The sequence below is a fragment of the Zonotrichia leucophrys genome, chromosome 20, assembly GCF_028769735.1.
Source record: "Zonotrichia leucophrys gambelii isolate GWCS_2022_RI chromosome 20, RI_Zleu_2.0, whole genome shotgun sequence".
Classification (NCBI taxonomy): domain Eukaryota; kingdom Metazoa; phylum Chordata; class Aves; order Passeriformes; family Passerellidae; genus Zonotrichia; species Zonotrichia leucophrys.
Genome location: NC_088189.1, coordinates 4,683,365 through 4,710,415, shown reverse-complemented (window position 1 = coordinate 4,710,415; position 27,051 = coordinate 4,683,365). Strand labels below are relative to the sequence as shown.

The 27,051-nt window shown below is 40.7% G+C and overlaps 1 protein-coding gene across 2 annotated transcripts in view; it reads right to left on the bottom strand.

Moving 5' to 3' along the window:
• OSBPL2 (oxysterol binding protein like 2) overlaps positions 1-26,569 on the bottom strand; it is a 30,766-nt gene extending 4,197 nt beyond the window's left edge. Inside the window, exons 1-11 of one of the 2 annotated variants that reach the window (XM_064730015.1) lie at positions 26,435-26,569; positions 25,533-25,621; positions 14,663-14,820; positions 8,901-9,048; positions 8,712-8,787; positions 7,379-7,513; positions 6,684-6,781; positions 5,831-6,013; positions 3,208-3,315; positions 2,214-2,303; positions 1,492-1,612 (exon numbers count right to left, since the gene is read on the bottom strand). In XM_064730015.1, the coding sequence (XP_064586085.1) occupies positions 1,492-1,612; positions 2,214-2,303; positions 3,208-3,315; positions 5,831-6,013; positions 6,684-6,781; positions 7,379-7,513; positions 8,712-8,787; positions 8,901-9,048; positions 14,663-14,699 (996 nt within the window). In that variant the 5' untranslated portion in view covers positions 14,700-14,820; positions 25,533-25,621; positions 26,435-26,569. Of the gene's footprint in view, positions 1-1,491; positions 1,613-2,213; positions 2,304-3,207; positions 3,316-5,830; positions 6,014-6,683; positions 6,782-7,378; positions 7,514-8,711; positions 8,788-8,900; positions 9,049-14,662; positions 14,821-25,532; positions 25,622-25,984; positions 26,100-26,434 lie in introns of those variants that run through there. The other variant, XM_064730016.1, reaches the window with a different exon arrangement.
• Positions 26,570-27,051: the final 482 nt, after the last annotated feature.

Here is a 27,051-nt window from a genome sequence, read left to right as displayed (position 1 = left end):
TGCCATAGCTTAATTTCACCTCACATGACCATTATTTCTACAGGTGCAAAAGAGCCAAGACTGAAATTTAAACCAGTTCCCAAGTTAGTCCTTAAGTCATAAACAGGGCACACTTGGTTTTGGATATTGCTTCACCATTTGCAAAACATTCAGATGTGTGGTTAAAAAAAGACAGGCCCTCATTTCAGTCTGATCCAATCACAATTATCACAGTTTTCTCACAGTGAAGACTGTGTCCTTAAGCTTATTAATACAGTGACTTTCCTTCAAAGTTCCTTTGTTAGCAGCTGCACTGCTGTGCTGCACATGTAAAACTCCAATGGTTCAGGGGGCTGCTCTCAGAATCTGAGACAATCTGACTGCTGCAGGACACACACAGCAGCACTGTGGAATTTCAGAGGATTTCACCACGAGAAGCCATTTAAAACCACAACAACCAGAAGGGAAGTTTGAGGCAATAACATCCCGGAGTGACAGTAACAGCTTTCCTCACTCCCACCCCCTTTTTATTTTCTTTCTGCCCTCTTTGACATGGCTCATTTGTTTCAATCAAAAATACCCTACTAGGTTAAACAGAGCCTGTTTTATACACTAGAAAACAGCTCCATATGGTTAAGAGTCTAATTTCAATCATTTGGTTTGAGTATTCATTATTTTAAAAGACAGTTCTAGGCTACTTTCCATGTCAACATCTGGTTTACTGTTAGACAGTTCCCCATCTAAAAATAATCTCAACAGGAAGGAAGGAAGGAAAGAAAGAGTTGATTTTCTTAAGATGAACAGAACCTTATTATTTTTTTAAAAAGAGTCCAAATATAAGCCTGTACCATGATGGAATCCAGAGCCAAAAGCAAGGCCTGTTGTTGCTCTAGATTCTTCTGATGTGAATACTTTTAAAGTTTCAGCTTCTTAACATCAAGAGTGATTAGCTTCTGTTTAACTTTTCATTGTCAGTGAGTAACTGTTGATATAAGGAAACCCAAAGTCCTCTGCTGCACCATACAACATTTCCCATTTTCCATAAGGAGGTCTTGGCAGCAACTTCCCTGACACTGCTTACATGTGAAGTAAAAACCCTGCATGTTTACAGACCTCTTTTTTGTAAAGACTTTCTACATCCTAAGTTCTGAAAATCTACATCACCAAGAAGCATATCTGACTTAAACAAAATTGTTATTGTTTTTACTCCCAAATCCTACTATTTTTACTGCTGGAGTTAGCAGTAGAGCCACTTTCCTCATTCAAGGACTGGACAACATCAGCTTGGGGGTTGATATTTGATAATTTCTCTGACCAATCTCCAGCAAACACCATTCCTGCGAGCTCCCTTCCATGCCAGCAGCTCACACTACAAGTGCCAAGTGCCTTCTCACTGCTCCATCCAACCTTTACCAAATGACAGCTTTTATCCTCCATTCACCTAAATAAGATGTTTTGATTTAGTTTTGGACATTTCAGAATCTCTTCTCCCTAAAGAATCCTTCACCTTACCGACTTCTTCTTCGGCTCACTGCCTCTCTTCTCATTCTTCTTGTAGGTCTCGTAGGTGGTGGGGTCAGTGCACCACAGACATTCTGTCCACTTGCCATAGATCACACACAGCTTCTTCCTGCTGCAAAGAAAGCAAAGGACACTGAGCTCTTCCTTCTGAGTGAGCCTGCTAAGCCAAGCCTTGCACATTCTGATCTGCATTAAATACTCAGCTTCCTACTTTGCTGCATTTTATGTTTCTATTTGCAGATTTCACAGAATCACAGAATGGGTGATTCTCAGGAAACACAGATGTTTGATAGGCAAAGAAAAGGCTTCAGCTCATTGCAGCCCTCCAGAACAGATCCTCATGACAGTCACATGCTTTTGCCACTGTTAAATGAATGTGGGTACATCAAAGCCAATTATAATACAGAAACTCAGAGTCACAAAACAGGTCTGGGTTAATTAAAAACTTTTAACAACCACATTCTCATTATTTTAAACTGAAGACTGGAATTATGACTGTGCAATAGTAAATCACTTGCAGCTACTCTGCATTTCCCCTTTATTTCCAAAACCTGGACTGGAGAGCTTTTCTACTAATGCTTTAAAATTATCATCCTGGAATCAGGGGGTTTAATAATGACACAGAGAACAAAAATGGGTTACAAACTACATTGCCAGCAAAAGAAATGTCCCAGTGTTAGAAACAGAGAGACCAAGAGGCTTTTCTCACTTACTTCTTGTCCTGGATGTATCCCTCTACCCTGTGAAGCTCCTTCCCAAACAGTCCACATGGTTTAAAATTAAGGACACATTTATCTCCAGTACTGTGGAGGAAATAAGTACATGCTTAGAGAAGCCAGCCCCTAAATACATCAGAAAATTTATTTTACCTTGTTTAGCTTTTTTAATATAGTTACAGTCAGCTGTTTGTTAGTTATATATATATATAATTATTTTGATTTCACTATGGTTTATTATCTGACCAGGACATGAAAAATGGCACACAAATTCTAAAATTCCACAGAACTAACTAATTTTGTGCAAGTACAGAGACAGGATTACAGATTTGATACTATGAGAAGTATCAAACAACAGCTTGTTGGATTGAAGCTCTCATTTACTGACAGAGCAATGTGTGCAGGAGTAATGCTGCTCACAAAATTCTTTCCCTCATCATTTAGAAGGTAATTTATTTTATGTAAGAAAAAAGCTTTGATACAGGCAGTTGGCAGAGCAGTTGACACTCTCCAAGTTCACATTTCCAAACTCTGCAGTCATTTTTCTGTGCTGTGCCCTGAATTTAAGACATTGTCCATTATCTAAACTTAAAAAAGTGACAAATCACAATCAACACAATGGAGGTCCAACCTGCCTCTGACAATTATTCCACTGAATGGTTCTGGAGTTAAATTTAATTTCTGTTCTCTGGCAATGGTGCTGAATTTGGATGGGTAACTCACAAATGTAAAACCTTTGCTCTCCATAGGCCATCTGGCTTTGTGCCTTTTCATTAATAATAATAATATGATAGTAATGCCAGGTCTAGGGAGAGTTTGCATTTGTCAGGAGAAGACAAAAACAAAACCCAAAAACAACCCCATAAAAAGACAAAAAAACCCCACAAGAGTTACAAAACGAAGCTTCCTGTGTGTCTGACAAAAATCAAAATCAAAAATCAAAAATGACCACAACAATCCCCACAGCCCCTGGGTTCATGATCAGCATTACCTGTGATTTATGATTTCTACCACTCCATACTGTTCTAACCACAGTTTACCAATAATTACATTATGTACACAACAGGTTGGATTTGTCCATGTGTAAGCTTCACTGTGCCTGTCAAGGAAATAAGAGAAAGAAATCATTTTCTTGAGCTTGAGATGGAAGCCTGCTTTCAATTCTGTTCATGGCAAGGCAAAATATTTAGCACTCCTCTGAACAGCCAGCACTCAGCTTCAAAACAGAAGAGAAACAGACTTTTCTTTACAAGCCAACCATGTGTTGGATCCAAGCATTAGTGCAAGCTAATGAAGTGATATTGTCCTTATTCTTCTCCCTTCTCACATGAGTTTTACAGTTGCTGTGCTTTGGGTTACAAACTTCAGCCCAACATAAAGAGCAGTGCAGGAATTCATCTTTTTCATTTGCATTTTTAAGTTTTAAGTGATAAAATACAGTATTTGCAGGAAACCAGACTAACCAACTAATGCCTAACAATGTCTGCTATTCAATTGCTGCAGCAGCATAAATTGCACAAGTGGTTTCCACAAACATGCCACAAGTTTTCTCATCTGTATTTGAAACCTGTTCCAGTGCCACTGAAGGTAATTTTGGAGGTGTGAGTGGTTTTGGCTTATTTTTATTTGGTTGTTTAACAACAGAACTATTGCAAGCTCTACAAACGTGACATTTTAAAATTCAGTTCACAACTCAATTCCACCCTTTCCCCAAAGACTTACTGAGAAGAAGGAACAATTCTAGAATTGATTTTCCACTTGGCTTTATTTTTGGTTTGTTGTTTTGTGAAAAGCTTTAAAAGTGAGTTTACAGATTCTAAATCCTTAAAAGACATTATTCTACAATTGATCAAAAAATTAAACAACAGGATTCCTACTATCACTAGCAGAGTCAAAGCCATCTATTCACACTCATCTTTCCATGTTGGTAAGGGAAATACTGAACTTACCTGGTAGGCAATCAGTCTATCTTAGAAAAGTTTGTAAACTCTTGTTTTAACAGAAAATAGAGAAAAAGCAGTGTCTGTAAAAAGTGCTTTGTACTTCTACTTCAGTGAGTGTGGAGAGAACACTCCCATGTCACGTTTCCAACCCATCTGTCATTTTCCAGTACAGAGAAATAACATTGAAGTCTCACTATTTCCCACAGCTCCTTTTCTTCAAGGAGTCTTTAGAACAATAATTACTCTTCAGCTGGGGGAAAGAAAACCAGAATCCCTCCAATTCATCCCCCAGCCTTTATTTAAACAGTTTTATTCCTGAACTGTTCTGACACCACAAGCTTTACAGCATAAACCAAAACACAACACAAAGCACTTGTGGTCAGGGCTGATGAATTGAAGCACTTTTTGTGCTGGAGAAGTGAGAGAAAAGTGTCTTCTAATGCTCTGAAAAAATAGTCATGGTTAATATAAAGGCACAATTTAATACTGACTCACAGCTTTGCTTCCCAAACAGCTCCTTGTTCACTTAGGCTTTGAGCAGTTCTCAGACTCCTCAAAGCAACAGAATGGTCTGAATCACAACACTGAGAGGCTCAACATTTGATTTCAACTTCTGCTGCTAACTTGAAGCAATTATGTAAAATAAATGCTTTAACTGTTTATATTCCAGTTTAAATCTCAGCCTTGATTAGGTTCAACAAGAGTTTTAATAGTCCTCTAAAGAAAGGCTCTTGAGGAACAAACATTATTTTGGTAACACTTGCATTCTGCACTAATATTCACACTTCCTTCTACATTCAGAAGAAATTTCCATTATTTCCATCATCATTTATCTCCAAGACCAGTTCATACTTTTATGAACTTTGGAATATTAGATGCCAACAGCTGAAAAATTAAACTACTTCCCAAAGAAAGTAAAGGAAAAAGTCAATGCCTGCTTTGCAAGGAAAGTTGGTTTTTTATTAAAACCAAATGTCTGGAACTTTTTTAAGTCAACATTTCAAAACCACCTCAGAGTTAGGTCTCAGAAAGGCTTTTCTAAAAGCACCAAATGCTGAATACTTTATTTGCAACTGTTCTAGTGCATCCTCATGTCCCACTTGGGAAAGCTCCAGAGTCTTTGTGCCACCAGGACACAAAACAACTCGTGGGACATCAGGTAATTCCTGAGGGACAGGCCTGGAGCAGGCTGGAGAGGCATTCCTGATTTTAGCAGGAACCTGATCCTGCTCTGGAAGGGGCAATCCTGACAAGTTCCTCCTGTTCCCTGACCACACAGAACACTTATTGTGAGATGCAGCTCTTTCCACACAAACCACCAAAACCAACAGCAATACTGAAAATTGAGATGAGCATGAACAGCCCAGTAAGAGAATTTTATCTCTATATTTAAATTTTAAATGCCTTCACAGAAGTAGCTTTCAGTAGCAACCAATATGTAAGAAATGCTAATTTTCATGATGGAAAAACTGGGTCAAATTGCTACAGCTATGGAAACATAACACAAAAAAACCCAGCTCTGAAATTAAGCAGTGAAAATTAACTTGTAAATCAATTCTTCCAACCTCTTCAGCAAGGGGTTTTTAGGTAATCACCTCTGAAAAGCCAACAGGGTTATTACAAAAAGTAAAAATAAAAAAAAAAAAAAAGTTATTTACTTCTCATACTCACTTCAGAAGCTCCAAGGTAATTGTTCCCCGAGGCTCTGCTTCTATACTCTTTCCCCAGAATTTTAGTTTGGGATAGATTGATCCATGAAATATGAAATCCTTATTGAGGCCTTCCGAATAAAATGCACTAATAGGTGGGTGGTGGCTCACTTGTTCAGATATAAACCTAAATCCTAAGTCCTCCCTGGCAACAACAAAAAAAGAGCATTAAACAATAAGCACATTTTTAATATTGCAAGAGAAAAGAGGTGATATTTAAAAAAAAGTGAAGTATTTTTAGATTAAACTGAAGGTGAGACTTTTCCTTTTCTAGTTCTGTGACACATTTACAATTAATGAAATGAAAGGATTTCTAGTCTGAACATTTTTTTTTTATACTCCAAACCAGATTTCTACCCAGCAAAGCCTCTGAAGAAGTTTCACTGAAATAACTCATGAAAATACAGAAACCCTTTGGGCAACATGAAAAGATCTGACTGAAAATTCTTTACTGCAGACATCACCCATTTCTCTGAGGAAGCTCAAAGTCCTTCAGATTAATTTCTCTGTCTGACATGATCGACAAAACAATATTTAAATTTAATTAATAGAGTCTGCTCAGGAAGCATCTTTGGTGGAAGAACATGAACCAATTTTTCTCTAAATAATTCAATGAATATTCTGCCTAAACTTAGAAATAAAATTATTAGATTTTATAACATGTTCTCAGAAATTCTGAGATAGTTTGAGGAAAAGAATTTTAGCAATACTCAGGAATCTACATTAGTGGTATTTTACTACAACCAGACCAGTGTGAGAGTCTGCTAAGTCAAGAACACAAACAGCCCCAGCTCCCAAATTAATGTAATTACTACCTGGTTAATTCATAGGTTTCTCCTAACAGTGGGTTAAAGGGTTTGCCAGTTCTCTCCCACTGAGAAGCTACAGCAGAAACTGCAAAAGCAGCTACAGCCTGTAAGCAAATTAAGAAGACATTGTTATGAGAACAGTGCATTAAAACTCTAAGTTTATTGTACTTTATTTGTTGCACATTACAGTATTTATTATTCCAAAAAGGAATTGCTTTATATTTATTTCTTAAGGCAAAACTATTTGTAAGCCATAGAATAAATGACAGAGAACAACCAGTTTTGGAGAAGAAAATTGTGGTAAATTTGTCTTTGTCACAACAATTTTTCATCCAGGAACTTCAAAATCATGAAGCCACTCAACAAACCAACTCAGAATCACATAAAGCCACAATTTCATCCTTACAACACATAAAACCACAAAAAAGTTACAGTTAAAGAAATGAGTTGAGATCTTTGGGCATGGTCAGTTGTGGCACTTTCCTTTCAAACTCTGTGCATGCATGAAGAGTCAGGGTCAAAGTGTCACAAATATTTGACACAACCACTATGAAAGAAGAAACTCATCTAGACACACAAACTGGGCATTCTTACCATAGCCCCTGAGAAAGAGATACACTCAAATGAGAAACTGTCTTAAAATCAAACACTGGGAGAAAAAAAAAATTGTGAATGACCCAGAAGGTGGTGAGGATTCTTACCTGCATTCTTTCCAGGGGATCTGTGTGACTACAAGCCTTATTGATGAGGTATATATGCTCCATATATTCTGTTATCCTTTGAAGGAAACTCAAGGGCTCGTTGAACACAATAGGCATTGTAATCTTGGACAGCTCCTACATAACCAAAGGGGAGGTTGATTTCACGACACAACACTAAATAAACAACTGGCAACAACAAGAATTTTGGAAAAATGTTGTGGGTGAGTTTATTTATAGTATTCCTCAAAGGATATTTGGCAAGCCTGATGCAGACCTCCAAGTGCTACAGCTGAAAGAACTGCAGAACCCCACTTGCAATCTGAAATAACAACTTAAAACATTGATCCAGCTAACCTAATGAATTCACAGAGAATGTCACCTTCTCTGCTGTGCTCTGTGTAAAGCAGAAGAGGTTAAATTTCCCTAGGTAGCAGCAATAATGTGCCAAGCAGCTCCGTGCTGATACTGAAGTGCCACACGCTCCTTGGAAAACCTCACATGCTTATTTGCATCAAATCTATCTATTTCACTGCAGAAACCACAAATTATTTTTTGAAGGGAACATTTACATAAAGAATAGCACTTGAATTGCTCTAACAGATTTTAGTGGTTTATTTAAGCAGCCTGTTATTTGTGTCAGACCATTTCTGGTTCCCTGTGTGGATAAAGACAGACACAAAGTTCACACAGAGATTTCCAACTCCCCCAGGTCTTTTACTACACCCAAGCAAATTTTGGCTGTTTGATTAAAGTTGCACTCATGGGCATTAAAACAGCTATGTAAGTGCTTAAAATTTAGCAGAAAGCAGAATGCCACCAGATGAAGTTAATGCAACATTTTCCTCACCTTGGCACAAGGAAGGGGAGAAAAATGTTAACCTTAACTAACTGCAACTGATTTGGTCCAAGCAAAAGTTTGAGTAGATAGGTCACTCATCCCACCAAAAGGAGTGTTGAGAGAACAACTGTATCTCCTAGATTATATGAATTAATAAAACAAACTCCTAAAACATCTTTTGTTGAGTAAAGAATAAAAAAAAAGTGCAGGTAAGAGAGCATTGTGTCAATCAAATATATTCAATTATATTTTAATGGCTTTAGTCTAGTTCTTAAAGGACAGCTTCAGAAATGCCAGTCCACATACTACAACACCTAAAGAAGATATGGAAATTGTACTGTTAATAAATAAATGGTGAGATTTTGGAAGTTGTTGTTTCCTAGTAAAACAAGGAAAATGCACCATATGTTATTTTGTGTCTTGATGTTTAAGCAAAAAAATTAATCAGCTTAAATTAAGAGACCTAGCACAGATGCTTCATTCAAGCCAACTTACCAGTCCAATGCATTTTTTTAATATGCTCCACACACTAAAATCACTTCTAGAAAACATTGGGGCAGGTAATGATGTCCTATAATGGGAAAAAAAAAATCCAGCTGTCATTCTCAGCCCACTAAACAACAAGCCATTTTCTTTTCTAGCCCATGCTCCACTCCCATCTCCTCTGCAGCTCTCTGTGTTTACCTGTGTCTCTTAATCCCATTTTCTTGTATCTCTGTTTCTCCATTATGCTTTTCAGTCTTATTGCTTTGGTGTGGCTCTAGATCAAGCATTTCTGGACATTTATGATTTGCTTCTGAAAACTCTCCTGAAGAATTGTCAGAATCAAAGCCTGTATAAAAACCAAAAGGCAACAGTTTTTTTAGGAGCCTTACCATGCCACAGAGTGCCACTCACATTTTGCAATGTCACACCTGAAGTACACTTAGACTAGGTTAGTTTATTTCAAAGAGTATCAGCCTGAAAACCCTTATTAAGTGACCTAATTTCCAGGAGTATTAAGAGCCAATTATTGCATTAGAATCAAGAATTATCATTTTTCACGCTGCTGAATATAATACTAATTTAGAATCTTAAAAGTTCTTGAGTAGCTCCTAATGAGATTAGCTGCATTTTCTCTTTTCCAGAGCTGCACTGTAATTACAGTAATTTGCTGCAGTTATGTAGTTTTCCTTCCATTTTACATAGACTAAATGCTGTGTCTTCTGCCATTAACTTTTTTACAAAGCAGTACTTCAACTTTATTTTAACCTCTCCAATGGCTGCTTTTGCTGTATTACAGCAATTCATGCAAGGCACACACTCCAGAAACAAAAAGCTGCACTTTTTTCAGGGATCAAGACCATGGCAATAACATCCAGAACTGCACCAGGAAGTCCCAGTGATATGATCTTATTTGGTAAACAGCAGGTGCAATGGGTGATGTCATGTCTTGCCCTGTCTCCTACATTTTGTGTCACAAGAATGTAATTACACAGCAATAACCACACCTTGGCACTCTTAGTACTCAAGGGAAGCATGACAGTCACATATAGATTCAGGTCATTAAAATGAGGACTGCCCTGAAACACCTGTCTTAAAAAAACCTTCAGTCAACTGACAACAAAATAGTTCTGATTTTAAAACAGTATTTTTAATCATATATTAGATTTTTTGGAACCTGTTACAGTACACGCAGCAAAATAACTTATCAGCTTAACTGTAAGTTGGAAAAAAAAAAGCTTTTTGGTACAATATCCTCACCCAAATAAACTAATCAAGCTCACACAACAACAAGGAACAACATCACTTCAATGAGATTAACACACCTAAATGTAAAAGTAAAGCTTCACAACAGGAATAGTCCACTGGCTTATAGAGGAATAGTTCTGAAAAAGATTACTGTAATTTCACTCTTTATACTGCACCTGAAACCCTGCTAATCCTATCAAATGGTCATTGTGTTATCCACATTAGTGTTTGTTTCCTATGATTCAGAATTGGTTTGTCCTGTTCCTGTAAAGCACAAGAGGAATTTGGAGTATATATATTATTTATGGACAACAATATGTCATTGGTAAGTAAATAAATGCCAACTCAAATGAGTGTCTTGGAGACAAACAACAAAAATTAAATCCCTGCTCCAGAAAAGGAAGTACATCAGAAGGGTTAAGTCTGCTTTTATTAGACTGCACTTCCACCTAATTACTTTAAAAAAAACACCAAACCAAAACCACTGTGGTACACAGCCAGATAATCACAGACTTTCAGCTGCACTTTCCACCTTGGCATCACATGACTTAGCCACTGCAAGCCCATTGAGGAAGCTTAGGAAGATGCTTCTCAATGAAGTTCTAGGTATTACAGCTCTATTAAGAACTATCCAGACACTGTTTTATGCAGAGGAAGTAGATCTGGAAGAAAAACAGAAGTGATTTGTTGTAGTTTTTCTAAGCTGCAAAAAGAGCCTTACACCAGCTGCCAATAAAGCTTTGAAGCTGAGAAACCAAGTAGGTTAGAGTTACTTACAGGACAGTTTTCATACTGAAAAGCCACTGGGAGTGAGGATAAAAATGGAGATTTAAAAGGAGGATGGGAACCAGAGACAGAAATACAATTAGCTTAATCAGAAGTCCCACTTACATGTGCTAAGAGTGAAATAAAAGCATTTAAAAAGTCTTAAACTTTCAAAGTAAAATACTTAAGTTGGGTGCCAACATAAATCTATTTCAAGAGCTTAAAGAAAAGTGACTTGCCAGTAACTTTAGTTCTCTTGGCCTTCCTCTTCCACATCCTGCAAATGAACTGAGTCCACTCAGAGTGTGCTGCCCACGAGCCAAGGCAGCAGAGCCCTGCCTGAGTCATGGCAGGGACATCACCTCCCCTTGGGACACCCAGCAACTTCCCTGAGCAATAATTATGGTCAGCCAAGGCAGAGAGGGAATCAAAACACCTGGGTAGTGAGAGCCCTCAGATATAAAAAGGAATAGGGATAAACATGCTGGAATGCAGACAGCAAGTGAGCAAGAGGGATTGTTTTTCTTTGCCAGAAATTAACCATTCTCCCCTTTCCAAATTAAGTCCATTGTCACAAGCTGTAGCTGATGGAGGCAGGTTGGCCTTTCACAACATCTGTAATTCTTGCACAGGCATTGATTCAGTCTGACCCAGACAGAAGCAAAATATATCAGTTTGGCAGATAACCTCACTTCCTCCTCCCCACCTGAGAGCAACAACACCCTCACAAATACACCTGGCTGGATGAACCAGCTGAGCCTCATGGGCACAGAATACATTTCTGTGAAACTGCAGGCTAATATTTAAAAAAGCAAAATTAAATTATTCGTGTCCTCAAAAATAAATTACCCTGGTAAACAGCCAGGCATTTTCCTGCTTTGTGGCAACACTTCCACAAAACACTTTGGCAAAAAGATACCTGACAATATTAATGAAGGATACAGCTCAAAAGAGCTGATGGCACAGTCTTTATAAATTCTGTGATGGCATTAACACACCCAAGGTGGCAGAGAGCAAAGCTACATGCTCCTTGTGTCATAGAAAAATTCAAAGAATCTGAAATACATCTAAGGATTGACCACCTTTGTCCTGATCCAGCCTCAGAGAAGGTGGCCACTGGAATTTGAGAAAAAGCAGGTTCTTGGCAGCTGTGATGTCTGGAATTGAGTGAGATCACAGGAAACATTCCCTAGGGGAATACTCATTCACCAGGTAAGGCTGTCAGGTGTCAGCAATGCTAATAACCTCTGACTGCAAAGAAACTTCTCCCCATGAAACTTTGTCACCAACTCATCCATCCCCTTGATTCATCAACAGCCCAGTCCATGCTGCAGCTCCCCAGGTGCCATCATCATCCTGTCAGGGACAAACCATGTGCCACCAGCAGGATGATTCCCAAGCACACAGCACACAATGCCCTCCCATGACCATGTCTTTTGGATGAGATGGAGTGTCAGAAACAGGAAACTTCTCAGCCAAGGAGTTAAATCCAGCACTACAAAAATCAGGGGTCTCCTTAGGAGATATTCATATTCTCCAAGTGGATGTCATTAATTAATAACTATGGGAAAGCTGTGACATCCTCAAGGAGTGAGTCCATACTACCTTAAAGGAGGGAGGAAACTACCTGGGCTGCTGCTGAGTGTGCTGCAGAATTCTGGAGTAACTCCCACACAGTCCAAATGCTCTCAGCCTGGTTTGCTCCCTACAGGACACAAGCCCAGCACCCAATTCCTAAAACCAGTGAACTTTGGGAACACACTGCAGCTCCTTCTGGGGAAAGCAGGGCCTAGGATGCAGCAGGAGCAAGAGAAAAGTATGGTGCACACACTGTTTTCATCTCAACACTAAAACACAGCTGGGAAATGTGTTCATTCCTGGCAGGCACATCCCTACCCTAGACTTTGAGCAGATTAAGCACATCTGAAGGCAGCTTCTGCCCTTCTGCTGATCTGACCTAAAAACAAGGAGAGCATCCTTGGAAAGAGCAGACTGAGGAGCCTGCCAAGGGAATTTCATTTTTTTTTTTTTAATAAAAATTTGGAACCTCAGATCCTGAAGTTTTCACTGGGAAATCTGGAAGCTCACCTTGGCTTAGAAAGGATTGTGATTGTGGACTTGAACTCCTAGGAGTACTGCACCTACACCTGCCATGTCCAGACCATTACAAAACTGAGACAGGCACTACCAGGACCCATTCACACCTAAAAAATTCACTAAAGCACCACGTGAAAGATCCACAGTGCTAACAGGAACAGAGAATTATCACAAACATCAGCAGCCAGGGAACATGAATGCAGACAGGCCCATTCACAGTCACATTTCTGAATGACCTGGACAAGAAACAGCCACAAAGAACCAGGTCTGACCTCACCAGGTCTGTGCAAATAACTCATCAAACTGTCAGCATCTCCTAAAGCACCCAGCTGGAGAAAGGCATTGAGCACCTGTCCTTAAAGACAGACAGTCCTGAGGGAAAACAAATCTCAAGCAAAGTATTCCAAACCTAGCACTCCTCTTAAACCAAGTACCAGGCTCCAAGAAACATATATTTTATATATATATATATATATACATATCTCTTGTCAGCACATTCACCCCTGTGGAAGAATAAGATGAGGATGGAACAAGGAGTGCTCACAGAACTGATATACAACACCCCAGTGGGAGGAAAAAGAGGAAGAAGAGGAAAAAGGACATAACCAGAGTGTCTAAATGCAGATGAGCCAAACAAACACCAAGGGCTGTGCAGTTCTGCAGCAAGGGACAAAGGAATGCATCACCATCAACAACACAGACCTCATGTTTAGAGGTACATTTCTTTTCACATCTTTTTCAGTGGAAAAAAAATCTAGCTCATTTATGGCAGTAACCCTGAGCTCACCATTATTAATGACACACAGAAAGATGTTAATGGTACAATGGTTTGATTTTACAGATGATTTTGGAGTACTAGTCCCCATCACTCCCAGCTGGCATGAATGCAAACCAAATTTCCTCTCTCCTCTGTGACATAGTTGTGACAAGTCCTGTACAGTCTGCTGTCAGTCACACTGCTTCACCCAGCCCCCTCTGTTTATTCCTCACATGAATTTCCAACCATGTCTAAGTCTACCTTACCCACTTCTATCTACCATGCTGCTTCCATTCCTGCAGCTTTCACACTTACCATTATTCTCTTTTCCTTCCTGTGATTTTATATTAACTACTGTGCACTCAGTATTTCTCATTTCACCTCTGCTACAGGATTTCTTGAGGGACATTTCAGTGGAAATCTTTAAAATTGTTTGAAATCTTTAAGAGGATTTCCTTTTTCTTTATTAAAATACTTCAAGCATTTTATTTCACCACTAAAACCATCTAAAGCTCTTATAAATAACTATTCATTCTCATTAGTTGAAAGCAAAGTACTATTTGATACACTGCTCAAGTGTGAAGTGATTCATGTTTGCTTTTTTAGAGAAAATAGGATTGCAAAGACTTTTGGCTCCCTATCTTGAAAACATACTTTTACAGCAAATTGTTTCTGACTAGAAAAACATTTTCTACTTCAATTCTTTAGGATAAGTTTTCCATTAAAATAAAAAAATTAATACAATAACAATAAAAACAACCCACAGGAAATACTTCACCTTTCAAAGGGCCCACTACTCAAGCTGCTATTAAATTGATTTTCACAGAAAATAAAAGCAAGACCTGGCCACTAAAAGACTGTTATAGTGATGAAATAATAACTGGCATTAAGCTTTAACAAAAAAACCCCTCATTTCCAAGCCTGAACACGAGCTACAATTTTCCTCTTCTACTTTTCAGAAGACAGCACTACAAGTTTTACCAACCCAAGTTCACTTTTGATTTATTATTAACAGCCATCCATTACCAGCCCCCCACCACACAGACAATGCAATTTATGGGGGTTTTATCCCCCTGGCACCGTGCCCACCACTCACCCGTAACGGCATCATAAAACTCCTCTTCACTGTTCATCCTTCAGGGTGAAATCTGGTGCAGCCACTGCAGCTCTCTCTAATGCATCCTTGAACTTGATTTAAAGTATCTGAGTGCTGTCAGGGGCTTCTTTTGCAAATATCCAGCTGCTTCAGATGATCTATTTGACAAGACAGAGAAACAGAATTAGCAGCTTCCACGTTTCTCCTGTGTACAAACGCTCACACTTGACAAACACTAATTTTCCTGTTTCTTCCCATGGCAAAAGATGGATTTCTGCATTCATAAGTAAACAGCTTTCTTTGATAACCACAGTAATTTTGAAGACAACTACTACCTGCCACAAGAACAGCTGATTTACTGTGTCACACTTCTCTCTGTATAAATACTTCATATACATTACTGCAAAATGTATCTTATTTACAGCAAGTTAAATTTCAGCAAGTACAGCTAGAAGGAGCAGAGAAGTGACAGAAGAAAAAGCCAGCTGGCAAACCAAAAATTCTCCTTAGCAAGAGGATAAGCCTTACTCCATCCTTAACCAAGAAAACTGGGAACAAAAAAGAACCTTGGTATCTCAAAGCCCTGCATGAAAATGCTGGGCCTGACTGTACATCATGCAATCAATATGCAGTGACCCTGAGAGAAGTTTTGTCAGGCTACTGCTATGCACTCTCCAAGAGAAAACTGGAGATTTTTCCCTCCAGAAGGAATGTAAAGAACCAACGAACTCTTCCTCAATAGAACCACGCACTCTGCAAATAAATTACAGATTTATGTAGCATTCCACCTCTACTTTATGGATGGACTAAATTAGATTTTTTCCAGATGGTTGACAATGGTGTAATGCAAATATTTTTACCTCACCCAATTTTAGTTTAAGGAGAAGAATGAGAAAATTTTGTTTTCATTCTTACAAATGTTCACCAGGTTCCAACAATGAGCCAAGTACACAGCAATAAATGACAGTGTGGCAATGCTATCAATATCTCCCCCAAAACAACCTCAATCTGTCACTCTCAATTTTTTCTGATCCTGAAGATTCCACTGCTTTTGTGACAGTTTCTTCTCCAGAGTAATTATAATTGCACAATTCCATTCCAATTAAGAGAAACAAAGGCAGAAGTGCACTCTGCTCCTAGGAGAAGAGTGTACCATGTTTGAAGCCAATTCCTTCTTTTTCTCTGCAAGAAACCAGACTGTGTTTCAACTCTTTTTCCCCTCACTGCCCAGAACAAAAGCTGTTTGAATGTCTCATACATTCAGTTCTTCTAACTGTCCATTCAGAGGGAGGAGCTAAACCAGCCCATTATGGGACTCATCTAAGTTAATGAATTTATGTTTGCCTTGAAGTGGTTAATGTCTTTCAAGGATAGATATTTCAGTTTGTCACTTTTCCCTTAGGAACCTCCCATCTCCTTGCTGCTATAGGATTTTATATCAATCTCTGCACCAGCAATATCATATTTACAAGTCCTCACCCTCCAAGTGTCTTTGAAGAAGCAAGACATTTATGCTTTCAATTGTCTGCAAGCATTGCATCCTTCTAGCAAAACAGCTGCCAATATTTCCAAAAGGAAACTTATATATGTACAAGACACAGCCCTCTCATGATCAGGAGTACAACTGCATTATTTTCTCCATGGTTTCTTGCATCTTCCCTTCTTCTGTTTAGTCTTGTATAGAAGGCATTAAGAAATAAAAATTATGATTTTCAAAACTGTCAAATATCATTAAGAGCCTTAGAATAAATAAGGTCATACAGATGAATGCCAGTTTCTCCTCTCCCCTCTCCTGCACAATAATAATTGCATTACAAAAGGCCTTGTGAAGTGGAACTACATCCCACAGTGTGCAGTTTCACTGCAGAGACAACAAAGCTTTCCTATAAAAACACTCACCAAGTACAAATGAAGGGACCAGAATCAGAGACAAATGAAAAGCAAAGTTATCTTGTGCTCTCCTGACATCTACCTCACACCACACCTGAAGCTCACTGCTATCTGAAAATTCAATCATAACCTGTAAGTTATATACAAAATATACACTGAAATCACTTTAAATAATGACAGTCACAAATTGTCCTAAGGTGTTAGGAACATTTAAAAAAAGAAAAAAATAATATATTTTGCTGAGTTACACTAGGAATAACTTCCCACTTGCATCACTTCTTTTACATTCAGCTCTTTTATACAGCAGAGATTAACATGAATTTGCATGTAGCTGAACACACAGTGATAACAGCATTCAGCTTTCATGAGCCAAAAAAATGGGATTAAATCCTGTTCTCTTACTAAGAGCAACAGCAAAAGTTACTTTTAACTAGGCTGAAACACCAAAAGACAAAAACATACAGTATCTGTAATCTGTATTTCCTCTTCCATTCCCTGATGTTCCCAGAAGAATTCACCTGCACACCAGCAAGGGTGGTGGGCAGCTTTTATCAAAATTGCCATTGAAAAAGGGTGAACCACTCCTGTGTCAGACAGACCTTCAGGAGCTCAGGCCCAGCTGCTGTCCTGGAAAATATTCCATACAGATAAACATCCTGTCTCACCTTTCAGTGCTACAGAGCACAAGGAACACAAAGCTTGGAAATTTTCCTGCATACACAGTAATCAACAGGAATATAACAAACAGATTTCCACACAGATTCCACTTGTTGAGAGAACACTTTCAGCAGTTGAGGTTTGCTGCTTTGCAGGCTAAAATTATCTCAGTGGGCTTCACTTTCCAGGCAGGGCCAAGGGGCTGGGCCTGGGTGCCCAAGACAGAGATAGACACCCAAAAATGTGCTTTTCTTTAGGGGATCTCAGCCCAGCTGAGAGACAGAGATACCCAGAAATGTGCTTTTCTTTAGGGGATCTCAGCCCAGCTGAGAGACAGAGACACCCAAAAATGTGCTTTTCTTTAGGGGATCTCAGCCCAGCTGCACTCACCAAACCATCTTATCAATAACAGGGAAAAGCTGCAAGTACAGGCACCTTAAGAGAACTGGAAAAATCCTCATTTAATGATGACAACACACCCCTGGCCACAACCAGGATGGTTAACAGGATAAGCAACAAAGCTTATCTACTTCCTCATATTTTATGGCTAATGGATTGGTACGAATTAATTTATTATGTTCCATGGCAGGAGATGGAATGAGATGAGCTTTAAGGCCCTTTCCAACCCAAACCATCCTATGACTCTGTGATAACATTAAAACCCCTTTAAATTCTCATAGTTCATCACACATTCCTGACTGATGACCATGGACAGCCCCTTTTTTAAAGGACATGAGGATTTTGTAAAATACAAAAGACAAAGCATGCAGCTAAGTAAAAACTGCAGGAACACGTCCACAGCACACCTTGAAATAGGTTCTACAGAGGGGAGGGATGACTCAGAATTTCAGAATTCCTGCCTTCCAGAAGTAGATCTGTCACAGGAGAGGGGACAAACAGAAAGGGCAGCTCCCAAACACCAGCCAGGTCCCAGGAGGAGCTCAGGAGCAAACTCCCTTCTCCACAGCCCGGATGCAGAGCGTGTAACAAACTATTCCCAGCAGCCACAGTCCCAGGCAGGGCCCACGAGCAAGGAAGGACAAAGTGGTGGTGAATAAAGTCCCACAAAGTGCTCTGTCAGGCACAGAGCTGAGCCTGTCACTCGGCACTGACAAGCTCTGCATGCAAAGCTCTCTGCAGGTCACAGTGTCCCCTACAAGGTCACAGTCCCCAGCAGCAGAAGGCACACAAATTCCCTTCCAGAAATACACCAGTCCCAGACTCTGCACAACTCCTATTTTAAACCATTTCCTCCCACTTGAACTTATTTTTAAAACCAGGACAACAAAAGTGCAAGACTTTGCAAATCACTTTATAAATCACTTTATAAATCACTTGATAAACTGCCTAACGTGCTCCAGGCATTCTGTGACGTGCATGTGAGCATCCCTCTGAGAGGAGATGCACATTCCACCTTCAGGGCTGCTTCCAAAACCAGTGTGTGGGAACCCACTGCCTTTATCTTGGGAAATTAGTAATCCCTCAAATTTGTCACTTCGTAGGCTTGTTCCCTGTCAAATTTCATTTTTCAGGAGAAAAGTAACAAAAACAACCAACTTATTTCAACCATGCTCCTGGATTCTAGGAGCTTATACATCAATTAAAGAACCCCAAAAATTTGTACCCCTGTAGGAGTTTAAACCTGTAACTACCCTAAGTTAATTCGACTGACTAGTTCCTCTATCCTAACTTGTTCTTCCAGGTTAATCCTCAACAAAGACCCAGCTGGATAAGCAAAAGTTCCTCCTCCTTAAAGAAACATTTACATTTCTATAGAAAGAGCAGCATTTACAATGAGTGGCTCACAGGGCTGGAATGTGGCTCAGCAAGCTCAGGTTTGAAGCTGGCTGGGGACAGCCCCAGTGCCTTTTTGCTCCAGACCTCAAGCTGAAATTTCTCATCATGCAGCAATTCTGGAAAGCTTTGCTGACATCACCCTGCTAAATTAAAAATCCTTTTTTTGTTTTTTTTTCTTGCTTTGAAATCACATGTTCTAGCTCTACATGATATATTAAAACACTTGGTTCTGCTCATTACACAGATATTGAATCTACTTGTGAAATCCAGAAGCATTTAAGTAAAAGCAAGTAGAGAATCAATAAGCAGTCATTAAAATAACCCCAGAGGTTCACCAGCACGAGCAGGTAGGGTGGTAGGAGTTCAATTCCCTGGAATTGAGAGTGCCACCAAAGAATTCATGAGCTAGCACATTCATCAGCTTTTTCACATGCCTATCAAGGTTTCGTTGGGTGTGCATTTCCACAGCAAATTTTAAAATCATTTGAGTTTCTTAACATAAAAAGAGAAAAATCACAAGTAATTTTAAAAAAAGGAAGAAGGAAAAAAAATTCATTTGGGACCTTCCTCATGAAAAACATTTTCATTACCTTGGGATCTTCCTCATGAAAAACATTTTCATTACTTTGATATGAAAAGGACAAGGGAGAATGTGAATTTTCAAACTGACAGAGGGCAGGTTTACATTTTATATTAGAATGAAATTTTTCCATGTGAGGGTGGGCAGGCCCTGGCACAGGGAAGCTGTGGCTGCTCCATCCCTGGAAATGTCCCAGCCCAGACTGGACAGGGTTGGAGCACCCTGGGACAGTGGAAGGTGTCCCTGCCCATGGCAGGAGATGGAATGAGAGGAGCTTTAAGGTCCCTCCCAACCCAAATAATTCTGTGATTCTGTGACATCCTCAGTTCAGGATGTACCTTCTGTCCAGAAAGAGATTCCCAAAGAGCCAAAAGAAGATCAAACATTCACATCCTTCATAATAACAGCAAAAATAAGAACAAAATCCCCCAGTGTACAACATGACTACTGGAATAAGAGCCAACCCCATCATCTCTTGAGTTGCCAGCTGAAATAAAACATTGCTGTAGTACTTCAAGGGACAGAAATAAATAACTTGAACTAACAGATAAATATTCATGTGTGTTTAATTCATACACATCTCCTGAAAACATCAAACTGCAGTGTTTCATCTCTGAATGAAAGCTTCAGCAAAGATGAATCTTAATTGACTCATGAAATTAGGTTACCAGCAACACTGGATCTAAAACATCCACAAAAATTAGCCAAGAAGCAAATTTAATTGGCAATTTAGATGAACTGTTACATACTTCAATTCTCTTCAGCCACAGAACAGCCACACAGACAGCAGAACCCAGGAGAGGATTTTCTTTACCAAGTGAGATTTGTTTTAGTCCAAAGTTTGAATGCAATACCATCTGCCAGATGTCTTGGCAGGATAAAGTTCTCTGCAACCACAGCAAGACAAGGGCAACTTCCTTCTCAAGTCTGTTAAATAAAGTGCAGAGGCTGAGGGAGGAGGATCAGCTGAACACTCAGCCCACTGTCACTTTTCCATTTCTTGGGAGATTGCAGCTGTCCCTACCACAGGCTTTTATGTAGTTGGGAGTTATTAAATGGCCTGGGGACATTTCAGTGCCAGCACTTGAAACAATGGTGACAACAAACTGAACATCTGAAAGGTTAGCTTTGAACAAATGAGCTGAGCCATTTATGACAGGCAGAATCACGTTCTGTTCTCTCAGAAATATCAATTTTTGGTGATGCTTCACAGGAATTAAGAGACAACTGAAACACTGCAAGTCTGCCTTTCAAAGGAGCAAATGCCACAAAACCTGTTTCTGCATCAGAACAAATGACAGCCACTGTCCCACACACCAATCACTGCCCCAGCCCAAAGCTCCAGTGCTGCTACCAGAAACATTATTTATTTAGATAAAAATTGTAAAGATGAATCTGGACAGAAAAAATCCTCCCAGAATAATCTCAATTACCTATGGAATCAATGGCTATTCCTCACTTTCACTTCACCAAGAATTCTGTTCTACAGCCAAGGATATTGGCTTGCAGAAATTCCCTCCGTGTAACAAACAGATCAAAGAAACTTGATTCCAGCAGATTAATATGTTTTGATACAAAACACTTCATTGAAATTCATACAGAATTCTGTATGTTCTCCTTTCTTAACACTACCTCAATATCAGAGACATTTTTCCACCTGAGAGCATCTGATACAGCATTTTTCAGACTCTGTAACCTTCCCTTGGAAACTATTTCATGGCCCATGACTGTAAAAAATGACAAAATTCTGTTCTGCATACCTCTAGCATTATGATGCATAATGCTGGGTTTGATCAGGAGTGATAAATCAGCTCATTTCTAGCCACAATGTTCAAAAGATAAATCATTCAATACTGTATTGTACAACTAGTTATTTCTTAGTTGTTTCCTGGGGATCTGTTTCATCTTCCTTGTAAGAGAGAAGGTGGGAAGTAATCAATAACTCCAAGCACAGTGGCTTTGCACACAAGTGTCAGGGGATACATAATTAATCATTTAGGAACACTTCTTTGAAGATTAAATTAAGGATGCTTGGGTATTTCTCATCATAATGCAACCACCCCTGCAAATTGATCACTGAAGCTTATGAACATGAAGAGAGTTTCAGCATAAAATATCACTGGAGAAAACCCCTACAACAGCAAAAATAGTTCTATGTGTAAGTTCATAGATCTTCCTGCTCAAAGGCAGCTTTGTCTCTGTGGACTCATTCTCTCCAGGAAGTTGCAGGTTTATATTCACTCTGCACAAGGTACTTTGTAAATAATTTTCACAGAAACTCTTAGACAATTATGGCAGCAATTATATTGCAAATAAAGCAGGAGGATGAGAGTGACTAACCCAGTGCAAAGCCCTACAGTAGAAGAAACCATATTTTTATGCCTACCACCAACTCCTCACACACACAGATTCCACAGCATGAGCACCTGCACACAGCTAACAGACAATTTTTGAAGGGGGTTTTAAGAAGGCAGATTTTATGCTATGATTGAATTTCCTTTAAAGCTGCATTTATAGTAAATACCTACTGGATTCCAGTATAAGGTTTCCACTCCATTTGCTAAAAAATTGAACAAAATTAACTTTGACTCCTCAAGACAGGACAAATATCTCCATTTAGAGCCCCGTTTTAATAAAGAACCCACCCAGCTATCTGCTCAATAACATTAACCCACCTGGGTAACAAGTACAGCACTTTGTTTAAAACAAAAGCATGTAAACAAAGTTATTTACACCTCCGAAGATGGGCAACATTTCTGTTCCACTATTGAACAACCACTCAGCAGTTTCCTTGTTCAAGTGCACAGCCCAGAAAGAATCCATGCACGGGGCAGTTCTGCTCTCCTGGAAAAGTTTTCTTTTCAGCCAGCACAGGCTGAAGGCTCCCTGAGGTACAGGAGGGAGAGAGGATTTCTCTGCATCCTTAACACACACAAGATTCATCACTGAGAGCTACTAAAGGGATTCTGATGCTCACCTGGCTGCCCTGACACGCTGTAGGGAGCAGAGGAGCTGGTTGGTGATTTACTGAGCTGAACAGGGATGTGAACCACAGACACCTCAGAATTCTCACACTTCACCCACCTTCAACCTCCACTGCCTGTAACTATCACTAGAATCAAAACACTGTGAGATCTACTAACAGATTCTTTTGGGAGCTCTGAAATAAATTTAGTCAGAAGTGTAAAAATAACGCTAGTAAAAATATAATGAAGTTATTTATCCAGTCATGAAAACACATTTCCTGACAAATACCCTAAGCACACAAACTTTACAACAGCCCAGAGGTTCAGAGCATCCCAAGAGCCTTTATCTCATCCAAAACTGGCCAGCACAGCAAAGGAACAGTAGAGAGAGCTTTGGTCTAACACCAAGCACAGCCACTACGTGTCCAACAGAGCACAGACAGTTCAAGTTTGGAACTACAAAACCAAGAAGGCCAAGACTGAAAAGTCCAGCTCTGCTCCTGCAGCTGCAGGGACAATTCACCTTTTGTGAACCCTCCCTCCCAGCAGATGGATAAACAAGGCCAGGAACACAACACTCTGCAGCCTCTGCATTTTCTGAATGGAGAGCTGCTGCAATCTACTACAAACCTGTCTCATTAAATTATGTGCATAATAAAATAAACGGAATTAATCTAAATGATCTGTCTAGACCAGCAAATGAATTTCCAATTGTAACTGTATTTAAAGGAAAGAAAAAAAAAATTAAGTTTAAGTAAGCTTAGTCTATTCTTGTAACTTATTGATCCTGAAAATGAAGACATTATCTTTGTGCACTGAATCAACAATACATTTTTAAAGAGTATAACTGAAAGTTATGGTAAGCCACATTTGACACAATCTAACTGCTTGTTGCTCTCCTGCAACTTGCTTTTACAAGCCTTTAAGGATACAAAGTAAATAATTACATCATCATACGTTTGTCTGCACAGTAATTATTAAGCTGCAATGATTGAGATAATGAATTCTTGAATTCCAAGTTCCGTGGTGGTCTATTTCATAAAATAATAAAACTCATTAAAGATTTGCCATAAAGCATAACCTCTATTTTTTTATTTTTTGCAACAGAAAGAACATCAAAGTCCCCTATCTCCAAAGTGGCAGACACAGAGTGACCAATTTGTTCCTTGCTCCCACTTTCCAATTTATTCAGCTTGGAGAAGATATCCATGTGATCAGCTGCACATCTGCAAGCTCAGCAACAACATTCCAGTTCTTAAGCACTCCTAATTTAACACATATTCTTTGCACACCTCATTTTGTGCATTTCTTCCAAGAATTGTAAGAACCAAACATTTTAGTTACTTCACAAAGAAGAGACTAAACACTAAGCATTTTACAACATCATACCAGTGTCAAATACAGACATTTCTTATATTTCCATGAGACAGGTGACAAAACTGATGCTGAGTGAAGGACTAGAAAAATGGCACCTCATAATCAGAAGGCCTAGATATGAACAGCATGATGTAACATTGCATTTGTTCAAGGACAAGCTTCTTCAAATATCAAAGGTAATAAATTAACTGCTTAAAAATTCAGCGTTGTTGCAGGCTAATCTTGCTTTCAAACAACAGCAAAAAAAATCATCTGACTGGCACTACAAACAGTGATTTAAAAATATAGCCTTATCAAAGCAAAAAAAGCCTGATTGGGACGTTTTCCAGCCAACACTGAGATAACAGAAAGCAAAGCTTTCCACCTTTGTTCTAGGTCAGCATATGTGAAGTTCACACAGTAGAATTCACAAGAAGAAAGACTGAAAGAAATACCAGTTCCAGTCATAAGACCTGCCAGCAAGTACCTATCATGGAAAGCAGTAACAGTACTGAAAGTGACTTAAAAACCATTCAAGGGTGGAAACGATCTTCTGTGATCAGTTACCAAAATGTGTCAGCAAACAAATAACAAATAACCACACTGCTTTTCAATATTGCATCAACTGAAACCTTTAGCCCATCTAGTCCTTAACTGCCTGTGGGGTGTGTTGGCTTATCACCATTTTCTATCTCCAACTTTTGCCTTCCGTTTCTCAGATAATTTTGGCATGGCTGAAGAGCCAATTCTGGATGAAAAATGCCATATTTTTTCCTGGACAGCAGACATCTCAGCATTTCCTTTTGAGGACTTCCTCAAGTTACAAGTTCATCATGAGGTGCTGTTGGTTCAGGAAAGCAACAATGAGAATCACTGCTGGTGCTCTCCCTGACTGCCCTCAGCTCTCTGTCATGTGGTCTAACATGTGTATGGCTCCACAACTATTTTAAGAAAAAGCTGTGTTTACTGTAACTGAAAACCCAAGGGGTTATTCAGGGGAAAATCAGCACTTGGAATTTCTTGCTTCCATGCTAGTTTAGCCAGTTCTCCTGGTCCCATCCCACGGCACAGCGCCTCATGTTTGGAAGTGACCCAAGTCACTGCTTCCAGAAATTACCCTCAGGTTTCAGAAGTCCCTGAGCACGCTGGTGTAAAGTTTGTTAAGCTGATAACACATGTGGTTGCCCCCAGATGGCAAAATGAATGTGGATTTATAGAACTTCAGAAGGTTAAGCTGGAAAGACCAAATTTATTTTCCCTTGCATGCAAAGCTTTAGAAAAGGAAACGCTACGAGAAGAGTGGTGCAAATCAACACTGCAGATCTACCATGGTTCCTTTTTACTTTCCTGGAATCTCAAATGAAGGCTATGTAATACTGAGAAAATTCACAGTAAATGGCAGAAGTATCTGCTTGCACTCAACACGCTTTGGCAGCTACTTCTGAGAGGAAACACGAAGTTATTGCACACATAAAAGCCAGGAGGTGATTTTGAAACTACATTTGAAATTCTGGCCTGCAAGTGCTGCACAGTAACAACCTGCTTCCAAAAGAAGTCCTGAATCCAAACATACAGAGAGCACAAACATGATCAATAACCAAAATAAACAAATGGCATCTTATACCTTTATTACCATGCAGAAGTTCTGGTGGCATGTTATTTAAAAAAAAGCCTTTTTTCCTCCTATTTTTCCCATCTTGCTTTTCTTGTTCTCTGTAAGAGAAACATCGAGTAGGTAACTGAAAAACAAAATTAAAAATAAAAAACCAACCCCAAATAAACCCCAACTGCTTCAGCTGTGACCTAAAAGGCCCCTTGAGGCTCTGCACTGTGCTGAAAGCGAGCCCAGCACATTCCTCTGGGGAGCGGGGCGCCGGAGCCTCCTTTGCTCAACACCCAGCTGCGAAAGCGATCGGAAAAATCTGGGAAAATCAGAAATATCCCAAGGCTGGGGCTGCCGGGGCCGCACTGACCGCGGCCTCTGCACGGCCCCGGGATGGGGGCACGGGGCAGGGCTGGGCCGGGACGGGATCGCGGTACCGGGGGAAATCTCGGTACTGGGTTAAATCACGGTACCGGGCATGACTCTACACCGGGCAGGATTCACAGCACCGGGCACGGCTCGGCCGGGACGGGATCGCGGCAGCGGGCACGGCTCAGCACCGGGCACGGCTCAGCACCGGGCAGAATCACAGCACCAGGCACGGCTCAGCACCGGGCAGGGCTCAGCACCTCAGCCCAGCGCTGCCCACGCTGCAGGTGGGGCCTGCGGCCCGCAGCGCCCCGAGACACCCCGGCAGATCAAGGCCCCCCGGGCCGCCGGGACGGGAGAGAAGCGTTGAGGCGGCCGCTCCACCGCCCGCCCCCGCCGCACTGACAGCGCGGCCCGCTGAGGACGGGACGGGACCGCCGAGCCGGGCCCGAGCGGGGCTCTGGGGGCGCTGGGGCCGGCGAGGGGAGCGGAGGCCCGGGGTAGCGGAACGCGGAGCGCAGCGCGGCGGCCCCGGGCCCGGCCCGCGGCGTTACCTGCACCGGCTCCAGCGACGGCACCGCGGACACCGAGGCGGAAGTGCGGCCCTGGCCGCGGTGGATTGACAGGCGCCGCCGCCAATCGCAGAGCGCGGCCGCGCCCCGCCGTTGCCAAGACGACGAATCAGCTCCCCGTACCCCCGCTGGGAGGCGGGGCGAATGCTAATGAGGCGCCGAGCCTGACCGCCCCGGGCCGCGCCACCGCTGGGGAGACCGCTGGCCAATGGCGCAGGGGATATGCAGATGAGGGCGTGGCTATGCAGATGAGGGCGTGGCTATGCAGATGAGGCGGTACCGGCAGCCCCCGCGGGCGGGGACGCCTCCCCGAGCGAGTTCCCAGAGGATTTTTGGGTCCTCCCGGGAAGAATGAGCACCTTGTGGCTGCTCTCACCTGTGGGATTTGTGGGGCATTTTAACTAGGAGGTGATCCCACAGTGCAGGTTTGGCTCGCCATAACCGCGCAGGAAAATATGGCATTCTCAAACAGAGATAGATTTAAAAACCATCCTCCCTCATCAGTCTCTGGATGGTTTATCAGGGCAGGGGTCTCCAGCTGCGAATTTACCTGTAGGTGCTGTAACTAGATAAGGGCTAACATGAAATCAAGCAGGTTT